The sequence below is a fragment of the Scardinius erythrophthalmus genome, assembly GCF_964197995.2.
Source record: "Scardinius erythrophthalmus genome assembly, chromosome: 13".
Lineage (NCBI taxonomy): Eukaryota > Metazoa > Chordata > Actinopteri > Cypriniformes > Leuciscidae > Scardinius > Scardinius erythrophthalmus.
Window position 1 is genome coordinate 7,405,508 of NC_138233.1, and position 14,239 is coordinate 7,419,746.

The 14,239-nt window shown below is 36.4% G+C and overlaps 1 protein-coding gene across 1 annotated transcript; it reads right to left on the reverse strand.

Annotated features, from left to right (window-relative positions):
• Nucleotides 1-2,726: 2,726 nt before the first annotated feature.
• On the reverse strand, nucleotides 2,727-12,860 carry dnajc4 (DnaJ (Hsp40) homolog, subfamily C, member 4). The gene is made up of 8 exons (XM_081382460.1): nucleotides 12,780-12,860; nucleotides 11,722-11,774; nucleotides 11,155-11,278; nucleotides 10,011-10,101; nucleotides 8,248-8,426; nucleotides 6,368-6,535; nucleotides 5,716-5,802; nucleotides 2,727-4,300 (listed from the first exon to the last, which is right to left on the reverse strand). Exons 3-8 carry the CDS (start codon nucleotides 11,244-11,246, stop codon nucleotides 4,204-4,206), a joined length of 714 nt encoding a protein of 237 aa, XP_081238586.1. The 5' UTR covers nucleotides 11,247-11,278; nucleotides 11,722-11,774; nucleotides 12,780-12,860; the 3' UTR covers nucleotides 2,727-4,203.
• Between the last annotated feature and the right edge of the window lie 1,379 nt (nucleotides 12,861-14,239).

The following is a 14,239-nucleotide window of genomic DNA, read 5'->3' on the forward strand; positions in this document are numbered from 1 at the left end:
TTGCTTTGTATGGCGCATCCCGTGCTACTGTAGGTCACCAGTGAAATCATGCCCACCAAAACCTATGATGACGCTTTGCTTGTCAGACACAAGATCTTATAATTAAAATGTTCGACATATTCATAATATATACTGTTAACATGCGCAATGCAATGATACATGCACATGAATCAGAGAAATGCACCTTGATATATCTAAGGTCGTTTTCTCCAGTCTCTTATTTGCCCTTCAGGACTCACACGCTCCGCAACTCTCGGTGCGCGTCACCGTCGCGCTGGTGGAACTTTTCTTTTTTTCCCCCCTGACGCGCAGACTTTGCTCGCGCGCAAACCAGCACAGGTGTAGCCTAACGCTCGCGCATCGTGAGGTGGACAATTATTAACTGACTCCCCCTGTCTATTTGTGTGTGCTTGTCTCTGTCAGGGTTTTGAGTTATTTTTTAAAGGAGAAACGAAATTTCTTTTATTTACAGACAAACTGATCTGACAGGATGACGGATAAAAAACGGACACCGATAAACAGTTAAAGGCGAAACTGTGTGGATATTACCTTAATATCGACCTCACTTTGTTCTAACCTACTTGATTCCGTAATATTTAATAATAATTTTAACTTAAATAAAATCAGTTACCACATGAAACACATTTTAGGTTACCTGACAAGACATTTTTCAGTGTAGAAACGCGAAAACTGTTTACCTAGCTACTATATCACTGCGCAGCATCCATAGAGACCCGACTGTCAACGAGGGACTATATCTTCAAGCGGAAGGATGGAACTTAAAGGGACAGTTCACCCAACAAATTAGAATTGTGCCATATTCCCCATGTCGTCTCAAATCTGTATGACATTTCTTACGTGAAACTGAAAAAAAAAAAAACTTTAGTAAAATGAGTGAGCTGCTTTCAGACAATAAAAGTTCATGGGGAAAGGGGCTGTCAAGCTCCAAAAATAAATTTAAATCTAAATCTTCTGAATACAACGATAAGTTTGACTAAAAAAAAAAAAACCTTCCAACAGTCACTATTCACTTCAGTGTATGGAAAACAGCAGCTTGGATATAATAATAAAAATAAGCAACATATGTTTCGAAAGACATAATTTACATTTTGGCCAAACTATTCTTATCATTCATTTTTATGTGATGCAATTATTTTCCAACCAATGTTGTGGACAGGACTATTTTTTGCTTTTTTTATTAGTTCTGCAGGCGATACTTAATGACAAACTTTTACTTGCCAATTAAATAACAAAAATAAAAATAAAAATCTAAAGGCAATTAAGACTTTGCTGTGCATCATGTTGACAATGCCTCAGAAGTCAGTACTGTGACTATCTATCCTCAGGTGTAAATTCAAAATAATTAAGTTGTGCAGCATCTGAACTTGAACCCACCCCACTTTGCTTGCATGTGAAGACCCTCAACATCACCCACAGGTATGTTTGGGTTATACACAGCAAAAAAAAAAAAAAAAAAAATTCATGTGGGCTGCAGGAATGCGGGCTGTTCTATCTCTCCTGGACTGCTTACAGCATTAGAGCTGACAACCGCAAAGAGCCCTTTCAGAGTGTAACTATCTAAAGGCCTTCTGGAAAACCCAGAGTGGTCAGGAGAGAAGGTCCAGTCATCACATATCCAAATAAACAAACTGGGCCAAGGTCACAAGATTTCACCATTGATACTGCTGAACTGTGGGTGATGTTGTTAGCGTTTCTGAGAAGTCTCCCCAGACGGTGCCCTGAAAAAGTTTAGTTTTAAAACGTCAAAATGATAGACGGTGCTCTTGTACAGACAGACAGGCAGAAAAAAACACTGTCGAAACTGTCCCTGACTCATTCCTGAAAGCTGGTATCTCCAAGATCAGACCTGAGCAGAGAGGAGCACCTGCATATGGGCCCTATACGATATCAGAAAACCACATCAGACTGAGTCCATGGCTGTGGAGTCACAGAACGTCAACATCCGCACATGGGTTTGGGAATGTCAGGCTTACACGCATCTAGTGTAGCGGACTCTAGAAAGTCGTGAACATGGCAAATTGGGAATGACGTAGTTGACGTTTTTGTTTGCTAAGAGGAGTTAAAAAGTGGGACAATAAACAATAACCAGTAATTGAAGTATGTGGGATGTTTTTATCGTACATGAAGCAAAAAGCGTTGGTCAGACTACTTACCCGGCAAGGTTTAATACTTATGGGTTTGCTCAAATCACTAACCCCAAGTTTGAGCATTAGCAAAAGTGCTGCTTACCTTCTGGCACTGCCATTTAAAAGTATGGGGTCAATAAGTTTGTTTCTTAAAATAAATAAAAAAACTTTCATTTAGCAAGGAAACATTAATCAAAAGTGTCAGCAAAAACATTTATGATGTTACAAAAGATTTCAAATAAATGCGGTTCTTTTGAACTCAAAATTCATAAAAGACACCTGAAAAAGTATGTCTGAAATCAACAAAAATATGAAGCAGAACAACTGTTTTCAAAATGTAATGTAAAAAAAAAAATAAAAAAATAAAAAAAAAAAAACAATATTAAAATGTGATTATTTTGTATTTTTGATCAAATAAATTCAGCTTGGGTAAGCTTAAGAGACTTTTTTCAAAAATCTAAAAACATTTTTTTAGCGACCCCAAACTTTTGAACAGTAAGTGTACAAGAACAGTGGAGTAGTTTGCAGAAATCTGCAGAAACACACACATGCATTCAGATGAAGAACTTAGTTACATAATTGAGATCCATATCATCTTTAATTATTCAATGCCACAAAAACCAATGACATTAAGGCTTGCATTAGAGTTATTCCACACACAATCAATATTTGATTTTTAATAATGAAGGCGCTCTGGTAATTTAAAGTTACTGACTATTGCAGAATTTACATTAAATGTCAAACCCTAAAAAAAAACCCATATCCAATCTTTAAAGGTGCATTGGGCAAGTCTCTGAGTTTTTGCAGAACTATGCCCCCTTCTGGCGACACGCGAAACTGCAACCAGAGTTGTGCACGCGGTTACGTGGAGTTTGCGTTGGGGTTTGGGATGAACTAGAAGCCGGTCTCTTTGAATCCATCTTCTACTTTTGCAAAAGTCGCTTGAGTTGTCTTCGCTGATGCGGATAATGGCGGCGAATACACAAACCTGCCACACATAGCCAGGTGAGTGTGAACGCGCATGACGTCACGCCCAGTCGATTCCGACCCGAATCCCTCTTATTTATTTTACTGTACAGGATTATAGAGGCAATCGCAGTGATCATAGAAGGGCTCATTCAGCCCATCAGGCAATTGTTTAAGCATGTATGGGTTAGAAAAACGGGTATTTTTAACATGAAATGTTGCGCAATGCACCTTTAAATAAGGCAATGACATGGCTAAGACGACTTCATTTGGATATCTAAGAAGACTTCATTTGCAGAGCTGTGCCCTGTGATAGCCAGGGTCTGCCCAGAGTTTGAATCCAGGATAAAGGACTTGTTTAATATAATCTTTTTACATAGTTCTTATATAATAACTTGTAGGAAATGCATTTGATATGCAGCCTAGATCTATTACATGGGGGAGAGAAACGTCTCATTACTTGCCAAAGCACCATTTACTTCCTGTTCCAGAAAGAAAATCTGATGTTGCATTAATAGGCTGGAAAATAGCCAGCACCTGAAATGAGTCACACTGATCTGTCCATCTTTAGGACATTTTTCCATGAGAAACTCTGCGACACATACACACACACTGAGCTTAACAAAGTGCACAATGTACAGTGTTTTCAGTGTTTTGATGAACTACTTTATCAGGAATGCAATGTTTCCATAACACCCTTTCCAGGTGCAGTTACAATGTCGCCTAAAATGCAGGCAATACAGTAAATGTACAGGTGTTTTCAACACCTGATGAGGAGCCATGGTCTCCTATAATCAGCTTAATTTCTCTTGCACCCTCTGTGACCTTATCTGACAGAGTTGGGTGAAAGAACAGGCTAGAAAAAAAAAAAACTAGGTAAAAATATTACTGCATGCAAAAAAAAAAAAAGATAATATTTTGAAACATGCAGTGAGCGTCTGAGAACCTTATTCATGGATCTGACACAATGTGACCCTAGAAAAATTTATAAAAACTATTGACACATAATACAATTCACATTCATCCACAACCTGCACTCCCTCCATAACCCTGTGCGATGAGCTTCCTTTAGATCTGTCTTTTCCTTGCTTTACTTCTCTTCTCCATTACTGCGGATCTTGTATCTCTCCAGGAACTCGGCATGTTTCTGTCTCAAGATCTCATGCTGCTTCTTAAAGCCATTCACTCTAGAAGAAAAAACAGAAAGCAGCATGATCAAATAACATTTTTACAATTTCTTAAGAAAAGTGCTAATCCATGCAAAAATCTAGGGCAGGGTTTCCCAAATGTGGGTAACACATTAGTTAATGAAAAGCTAGGAATTAATTATTTTAAATGTAAAATTATAATAAAAAATGGGTCTGTACGTCACGATAATCGTGAAGAAGCTGAGTGCAATTGTCAAATAAAAGGCTGTGATGTAATTAACTGCAGTCTGAGAGTTTCAGAGTGAAGCGTGGCACTGTGTTCAGTGCACACATGAGTAGCTCATGATCCGCTGTTTTCAGCATCTCAGAGCTTCTTGGTTCACAGTAAATAAAGCAAACTCCATCTCTGCATGTGCTGCGAGTCAAACGAAACGTGCTCTAGGTTTACTTTACTCACATATTTGCATAATCTCCAACATTTTTCAGCATTCCACTAGTATTCTACCAAAATAAAAGTTGAAAGATTTGAAATGTTAAATGCTTGTTAAAGTTTGAAAGTGAATAATTTGACATGAATTTTAGTACTAATGTAAAATAAATATTTTAAAAAATATGTAAAATAACATTATTATAATTATATCAATCTATATTTATGATAGAATGATATTAATGAGGTAAACAACAATAGCAATAGTGCTGTCAAATCGATTAATCGCATCTAACAAAAGTTTTTGTATATAGTTTTATATGTGTGTGTGTATGTATGTATGTATATGCATATATGTGACAGCACTAAATAATAATAATAATAATAATAATAAGTATTATAATTATTCAATATGACTGGGTTCCTAAAACACCAATGTGAATGTAATGTGAACTGAGACTCAACTAAAAATAGGTTTGAGTCCACTTTAAAGTCCAGCTACAAATTCAAAATAAAACACTTATTTTGAAATATTTTATTTATTTCTTGTCTGTCAAATGATCAACTGATATCAGAGAACTGTGAAGATCCAAATGTAATGTTAAATCATTGAAATCTCATTGGGTGCTTCAAGTACATATTTTAAGGTTTCGGCTGACAAAAACGTTTGGGAATCCCTGTGCAAGTCTGATTTATGATATTCTGGTGCCTCAATATGGCATGCAATTTAGCATTATTATAATTATAATTACTTTTTATTCAAATAAGAAACATGATTTACACAAGTACTCAAATATTCAACCACCAAATCACAGTCCTGTTGAACATTAAAATGTGCTCTTGAATTACTGTGGTGACAACAAGCTTCAGAACTTCAACCTAATGAATGAACCTAAAGAACTGTCCCACAACTACTCTCCTTTACATTTTAACAATGTCTCCATAGTTTCAAACGCTCCCGCTTTTGCCTTCAAAACCTCTGATGCGCCTACTGAGGCTACATGTGTAACTTCAAAGAGCTCCCCACCTGGCTCTTTCTTTGGATTCATTGTAGATCTCACTGATGACTCTGTCCTTCTCATCCATGAAGTTATTATGGACCTCTTCCAGTTTCCTGCATGACAGACCAGCCAAGAGGTCAAAGGTGAACAGATTTACTGCCAACATATATATTTGGAGGGGTGAACAGACATCCACGAGGTGCCCACATAACTTTGGGGTCACATTTAAAAGGGCACATGGACAATAAAACATTTGATCATTTTTCAAAACATTTCAAGTGCACTTCTGCTACGCGTCAACCGAGCAGTGTCTGTTTACAGAAGATACTTAATCTCAGTCGCCTGAATTCAAGGTGTAAAAACATTTCACTGATACTGGAAAGCATAACTAAACATCAGGGATTATGGGAAACCAGTGAACACACTCTACTGGGGTTTGTCTGGCTCTGGGACAGACAATATGCCTTTCAAAAACAACACACCATTATCACGCACTCATCAGAAAACCGATGCATGAACAAAAGAAAAACATTTTGCACTGTGTTTCATACAAACAGTTGCAAAACACTCACTTATCAGCACAGCATCATTCAGAATGTGTTGAAAAATATTAGGATGAACATTTACTTGCTGACCTCAATACTATCTGCACCTTAGTGTGATATGATTAGGTCTCACCTGAACCCAAAGTAATGTGCGGAGAGACTGATTAGCATGGTGAGCACGCAATAGCCGACCAAACGCATGTTCCGTTTCTTTCTCTTCTCCCACTCCTCAGCCGTGTTCTCCTGAGGCTGGGCCTGTCTGAACTGCTCCCAATAGCGCATGCTCTCTGTGGCCTCCGCACTGAGAAACACAGAGACAGAAAGCAGGCATTTTAACCACTGAACCATAATCTTTTGTAACCACATAACACGTATACCCAGAAGTATCATAAAAGTCATCATGACAAGTGATCCTATTAACTTTCGTAAGATTTTTTTTTTGCTCTTATTGTGAATTATACAACAGAGCACATTTTTCTATATGGACTAAAAAATAGTTTTCATAACCTGTCATAAAAATGTACAAATTTTCTAGTTCTTGTCCATATAAATCTCGCCACCATGATGTTAGGGCGTTCTGGGTGGTTGCTTACTGGTTCTAGTCAAAAGAGCCCATCGCTAAGTCTCTATGATATTCTGGGGCCTCAATTATAAAGATGTGCGTATAATAATCTGAAGTGTGAACATATGGCAGTTTCCGAAATGTTCCTATGAGCGATTTCTAAAACATATATATGCATAAAAAAGTTCCTAAATGCGACCCTTTTTATAATTTACAGTTCATCTCAAATTCAAGTGTAATGTTTAAAGGGATAATTCACTTTGAAATTAAATTTTGGTATGTTTTAGCTTACCTCAAGGGCATCCAAGATGTAGGTGTCTTTGTTTCCGCAGTAGTTTCAATTTTGATATTTTTAGGTCAAACCGTTCTTGTCTGTCAGTCGTATAATGCAGGTCTATGGTCACTGTCTCAAAGAGCATGCACAGAGAAGTCCAAATTAAACAATTCCCCATCGTAAGTACACATTGATGGCCTAAGACACGAAACGAGCGGTTTGTGTGAGAAAACGAACAGTATTTATGTCGTTTTTACCTCTTGTACACTTTCCGGCGCTTGCGCAGACTAAGCCAGAACGCGCACACACGTCACACCAGGAAGCGCGCGCGCCCTCAGATCACTTGGACGTGGTTGTGTTGAGGTAACACGTTTTCTCACACAAACTGCTCGTATCGTGTCTTAGGCCATCAATGTGTACTTACGATGGGAAACTGTTTAATTTGGACTTCTCTGTGCATGCTCTTTCAGATAGTGACCATAGACCTGCATTATATGACTGACAGACAAGAACGGTTTGACCTAAAAATATCAAAATTGAAACTACTGCGGAAACAAAGACACCTACATCTTGGATGCACTTGAGGTAAGCTAAAACATACCAAAATTCTATTTCAAAGTTAACTATCCCTTTAACTCACATCATCAGTGGGCAAAGAAATCCAAGAGCACTGTCAAAATATGTACGTGTGGTAGGAAAGGCCTGTTTTCTGTTCGTGTGTGTAGGCATGTATTATTATTTTCAGGAAATCATTCATACATGTATGTAATTATCACAAAATAGTTAAAATGTTGCCCATTTGTGCATATAATTATATTAATGCATAATGTGATAGCCTAATTATCTTTAAAGTTTAATAAACAGTGTTGAATTCATTTAAATACTGCTACATGAGCGCCAAAAAAGTTCATATGCATGCTTTTGTTGCCACATGCATAAGAACATTTCCACGTAAGTTTCTGCCTTCATCAATGGCAATTTTTTCCCTCACTTTTGACATATGAAATACGATAGTATGTGTGTTTTTAAAAATGAGGCCCCTGGTTTTCTATATATATAGCAATGTTATAGCCTTCATGTTGGTAAAAAATGCCCATTTTCACAATTCAGTAAAATCCCTTTTAATAAAGTCAAGTTGGTTGATTATAGAGTTAACAGTCTGCCAGTTGCTGCTCACCTGGGGCTGTTGGTGGAGCCGGAGGAGGTTCTGAAGGACGGACCTCCAGAGTTCTGGTACCTCAGCCTGAGGTCATAGTCCCGTCTGGAAACGTCTCTGCTCAGCACGCTGTACGCCTCGTTCAGATGCACAAACTGAGTGTGCAGGCCGGGATTGGAGGGGTCACTGTCTGGGTGCAACTGAAGGAAAAAAAGAAAAAGGGGATAGAGGGAATAAAAGTTTGTTCAAATATATTTGCCTGTAATATTAGAAGAGACACTTGCCAAAGCATGCATTACTAATTACTGTATTGCTGTGTGAATGCTAATGACTGATCTTGACTGGATTGTAAATTTCACTGTTAGTATAATTTATATTTCCTACAAAGGCTTTTTGATGTTGCTGCTACTAGAGCAGAAATTACATCTTCACATGTTCACTACTTCACATGTACTTAAAACAATGACATTATTATTATTCAAAACTTAAAATATTACATTATTATAACTTGATACTTATCATGCCAGACAATCAAAGGAACATGGACTGAAATACAAAAATATAGTATCCTTAATCCATTGAATTCATAAAAACACTGACCATCAGATTAATGCATGTCTCATATTTAATGAATAAAAAATGCCAAAAGACTCATCTTTACAACCTTTTCACCTTTCTGCTCTCACTTGTTCTGTATGTCACATGGCTCATAAACCTTTTATGACTTTTTATCTGCTTCTGACATGGAAACAAAGCGCCCATATCCCCAGCTTGTACCCTCATCTCCTGTCACACACACACACACACACACACACACACACACACACACACACACACACACACACACACACACACACATACATACACAAACACACACTGGTCGATCCTGCCGTCACTCTGCCTCCTTGACCCATAACCAGACGTTTTTCATTCTCAATCTCTTTCTCACAGACACATGCATAATTTTCTTATTCCTTCTGTTTGTTTCCTGTGAAACTGTCCCCCCGAAACATATATTGAATTGCTTCAGTTTGAGGCAAATTATAGCCATAAAAAAAAATACAAGAATAAATGCCTAAATATTTAAGACTATGGGAACAGACAACAGTCTCTCTGCCACAACTGAACAGCTCCATCTAGGGGTGAGGAGGTAAATAACTAGGCATCATTTTTGCACAACCATAAAACATTTTCAGAATGCATCAAGCAACTTTTTTAACACTATGGATAAACGATGAATCAGAGAAGAAATTCTGAGGATCAGTCTAATTTTTGGATAAATGAAATGCAAACTGGCAAATACATTGCAATTTTATGCATATTTTGCATGCATATTGCTAACTCCCCTTCCATTCTCAAAGTATAAGGCCAGTTCACACTAAGAACGATAACTATAGAAATAACCATATTAGCGTTCATATCAGTGGTTGATAACGTTCTGGTTATTATAAGTGCGTTGCAGTTATGTTGCTGTCTGTCACTTTAAATTCTCTTTAAAGCAGGATGGTTTCTGATTGGCTGATCCACCATTCATCAGCTGCAAAAAAAAAAAAAAAAAAAAAAAATCTGAAAGTGATTCCAACTATATTGTTCCTCTGTGTCATTATTGTTATAGTTGTGTTGTGGACTTCCCTATTCTCATAGAATTATTAGAACGATTATTAAAATGTTGTAGTTATAGTTATTGACCTTACTGTGGATGTGCCTTTAATGTGCATGAATAGGTGTCAGACCAACTCAGTCAGTATGACTCTAAAATGACAGCATAATCACGAGAAATTAACCTTTTTGGACTTGTCGAAAAATGCATTCTTAATTTGTTCCAGCGTAGCGTCCGGTTTCACCCCGAGAAGTTCATAGTAATTGGCTGATGACCTATAAACAGAATGAGACACGATTAAAACAAATAATTATTCAACACTGTCTTCATTAGGATAAGATTTAAAATAGTTTCTCTACAATAATAATAATAATAATAATAATAATAATAATAAACAACTGCAGCCAAATCTAATAATCTTATGCCCCTGATGATAATAATAATTATAATTTACAAAATAACTTATATTTGTCTAATATGACAGCCTGATCAGAACAATGTCAAAAATATTTTTTTATGTTTTCCATCAAAAATGTGGGTGGTGCTTGTTGCTGTGGTCCTAGGATCTTCTTGGTGGTTGCCAGGGTGTTGCTACGGTGTTTTTGGTTGTTGTTGTTGTTGTTAGGTGGCAGATAGGGTTTTTACACCCCCATGTTTCTATAATATTCTGGTCTATAGATATGACATCAGCTCTGAAGGATGCATTTTCATAAATGCTCTGAATCAGGAACAATAATTCACACTTTAAAGAATATCAGCTCACATTCAGACATATGAAATCAAGTAAATTCAAGTACACTTTAGTTTCAAGTCTATTTTAGACAACTTAAGATTTTCTCTCCTCACAAAATCTCAATGCAAAAAGTGAATTTCTTACTCAGTATTTTAACTATCTAAACATTACATTTAATTGAGAAGAAATGACTTAAGATATGAAGTCTTTGTTTTCTGAGAAATTTATACTTAAAAAGAGAGAAAAATATCTGCCAGTGGGGCATTTTTCCTTTGAAATTAAGTTTATTTCTCTTGTCCCACAGGCAGACATTTTTCTTGATTTAAGCATTAACTCACTTATTTAAAAAAAACAAATAAAAAATCACAGAAAATATTATGTAAAATATAATTTAGCTGCTCAAGTATAAGCATCTTGATTAAAGAATGTCAAGACAAAAATACAGAGTAAGAAATTCACTTTCCGTAGTGATGTGTCAAATTTGTTTTGAGCATTTGAGCTAAACTATTTTGATCCTGGCAGCTGCATATATTATTCCTGCTGAAAACATATTTCATCCATATTTAACAGATAAATAAAGTTTGGTGGTGCGTACCTTTGCGCAGTACAGAGTGAGAAGAGCCTCTGAGAACTTTTACAGTACCAAAAACAACTCTGACAGAAACGAAGCTGAGCCATCAACAGCATGATGCTCGGAAATAAACTCAATATAGATGAATCTGAAGAACAGGGGAGAGATATGTTATGTTAGCACAGATAATAAACATATAACTAAATCAGATCTTTATTATGGTAAGAGAAATTCGTTTTTTGGAAGTTTTGTTTGATATTTTTCTGCGGTTTCAGCATATTCAGTGTATCCTGCGTTTGGTTGCAGTTTCAGCATGTTGAATGTGGCCTGTCTGAGTGAGGCTTTATTATGTTGTCTTTAAGTTTTAGCACGCTGAATGCATGTTGTGTTTGGATGAAACTTTATCACGATGAACGCTTGCTGCGATTGGACAAAACCTGATTGTGTTCAATGCATGTTGTGTTAGCTTGAAGCTTTATCATGCTGAATGCACATTTCGTTTGAGTAAGGTTTTATCATGATGAATGCATGTTTTGTTTGAGTGAAGCTTTACATGTTGAATGCGTGTTGTGTTTTGGTGTGACTACATACCGCTCAGCAGGATCCCATTGAAATGCAGGCGGTCAGCAGCTCTGCAGGAGATCCTGAATGGACACGAGAGATTACACAAAAACATATCATGTTTTATATCACATTTTAGGCCTTTCTTTGACATCTACCCCCGTTTTCACAGACAAGGCTTAAGCTAGTCCCAGACTAAAATGCATGATTGAGCTGTTATAACTCAAAGCAACTTGCTCTGCCATATCTTAAAATATGTCAGTGCCATTGTTTTGTCTCAAGATGCACACCAGTAAAGTTTTTTTCTAAGACACGTTTAAAAAAGTGACTTAAATATCATAATTGAACTATAGCCTAATCCTGGTTTAATCTAAGCCCTGTCTGTGAAACTGGGTCCTAATGTTCTTAAATGAATCTTAATTACAATCACTACACCCTAAACTATTGTATAGTTATGTGTGGACATTATTAGTCAAGTTTGGCCTCCACAATGTAGATATTTCAGGACTTCAGGACCACATACACACCAAATTAAGGTAATGCAATGCATGTGTTTCCAGTCCAAACATCTACATTAACTAAACATCATAAATCTGAACAACAATTTATCCAATAGGAATCTGTGACCAATAATAAACCGAGTAGATGTCAAAATCTAAGTTAATGAGCTGTCTAACTAGGCAGCATTTTCTGCACCAAACACGGATGTCTCGTAACTAAAAAGCTTAAAAAGCTGTCTAGGTAGCCAGCTCTCTTGGTTTGAGACACAGCCATTGAAAAGTAACTCAAATTTGTCGGTAGCTAATGTAATAAAAAAAATCTCAAGTGTATTTCTATTCCGAATAGTATACGATTTTAAAACGTTTGTAAACGGTGTCTTAAACCATCTGATAAATGTTTAGTATCAAATTATCAGTTCGTGTGAGAGAAATTCACTTTCCACTCATGCTACTAGCTTAGCTGCAATGCTAAAAACAACAACAACAAACTCAAGGGAAACGTGTAGCTTAGCAGACAAACACTGATCAAACGTGCTGTAAATCTCATTAGTCATAAATCAGTGGATTAAACACAAATAATGGTGTCACCTTCATTCATGGACACGCGCGGGTCGGCTGTGCTCATGTCCTGCGCTTTCATAACGCCTAAACAGCGCTGTTACATAAAAGGACAAAGTGTTTCATATCAGACATACAGCTGCTGTTTACACGGTTTACCTGTTTTCAATAGATCAACTCTTTATTTACACTAATAATAAAACGATACATTCTTGATATAGTTATATTGCATAAAATAAAAAATTAAATTTAAATAGTTGATCTAGCCGTTCATTTGCATATTTGTGAATAATAGTGCAGTAATTTCAAGGATCCTGGATACATTTTGTAATAACAATTCAATATATCTGGGTCATTGAAATAAAGCTTTAAAAAAATGTGTTTTAAAAAACCCTTTTCAAAACTAATGTAATGCATATTTTTGAGTCATGAACAATGTTTAAACAAGTTTCAATAGCTAAATAACATTTCAAAGTGTATTATTATTATTATTTAGAGGTTTTTTTTTATATCAGGCGGTATAACCAGATAGTTGTACGTGTATACTGTAGTTGTAACACCTGACATGGAAATTGTACCAACCCACCCATACTGGAAAAGAGCAGTTTTTACCAGTACTTTAGAGAGATCTACAAACCTTTTCATTCTGCCACAAGGATCAGTTGAGCTCCTCTGGATGATGCATTATCATGTTTACTGTTATTACCTTGTCTATTCACAATAAAAGAGCCATGTTTGCAGTTGCCACCTTGACATTATGAGAATATACAAACTGCTGGACAAAAGTTTTTCAATTATCTCAACAGCAGAGGTGGACGAAGTACACAACTTCCTTACTTGAGTGAAAGTATAGATACTACTGGTCAAATATTACTCCGTTACAAGTAAAAGTTGTAAAGACCTATTTTTACTTAAGTAAAAGTACAGAAGTACTCGTTTTTAAAAATACTTAAGTATCAAAAGTAAAAAGTAAATGTCAATGCATTGTTTTATTATTGTTGCATTGTTGTATGTAATACTTAAAGTACCGTATGCCTCTGAATCTATGCCTGCATACCTACCCTCATATCAATATCACATTTATTTCTAGAACACAGTTCCAGTAGTGGGATTGAATGTGAGATTGAATAAATTCACTCACAATGGTTTCGGACACCCAAATGGCTGTTCCCTCAAATACTGCCCTATTTAAAGTTTTTTGGCTTTTAGTATGAATATGTTAGCCTTATTGTTATCTATAAGCCAGTGTGCTCCAAAAAAGTTACAAAATTTGCATGTAGAAGACCAAACCCAACGTTTAAAATGAAAGTCAGGTTTATGTCAGAATCCAATGTCAGATTGACGTTGATCTCCAACGTTGGACAGACGCTGTATTGTGGTTGAAAATGAAAATCGGGTTGACGTCAGAAACCAACATCAGTCGGGTTCTGACGTCAACTCGACTTTCATTTTCAATCAATATCCAACGTCAATCTGACGTCGGGTTCTGA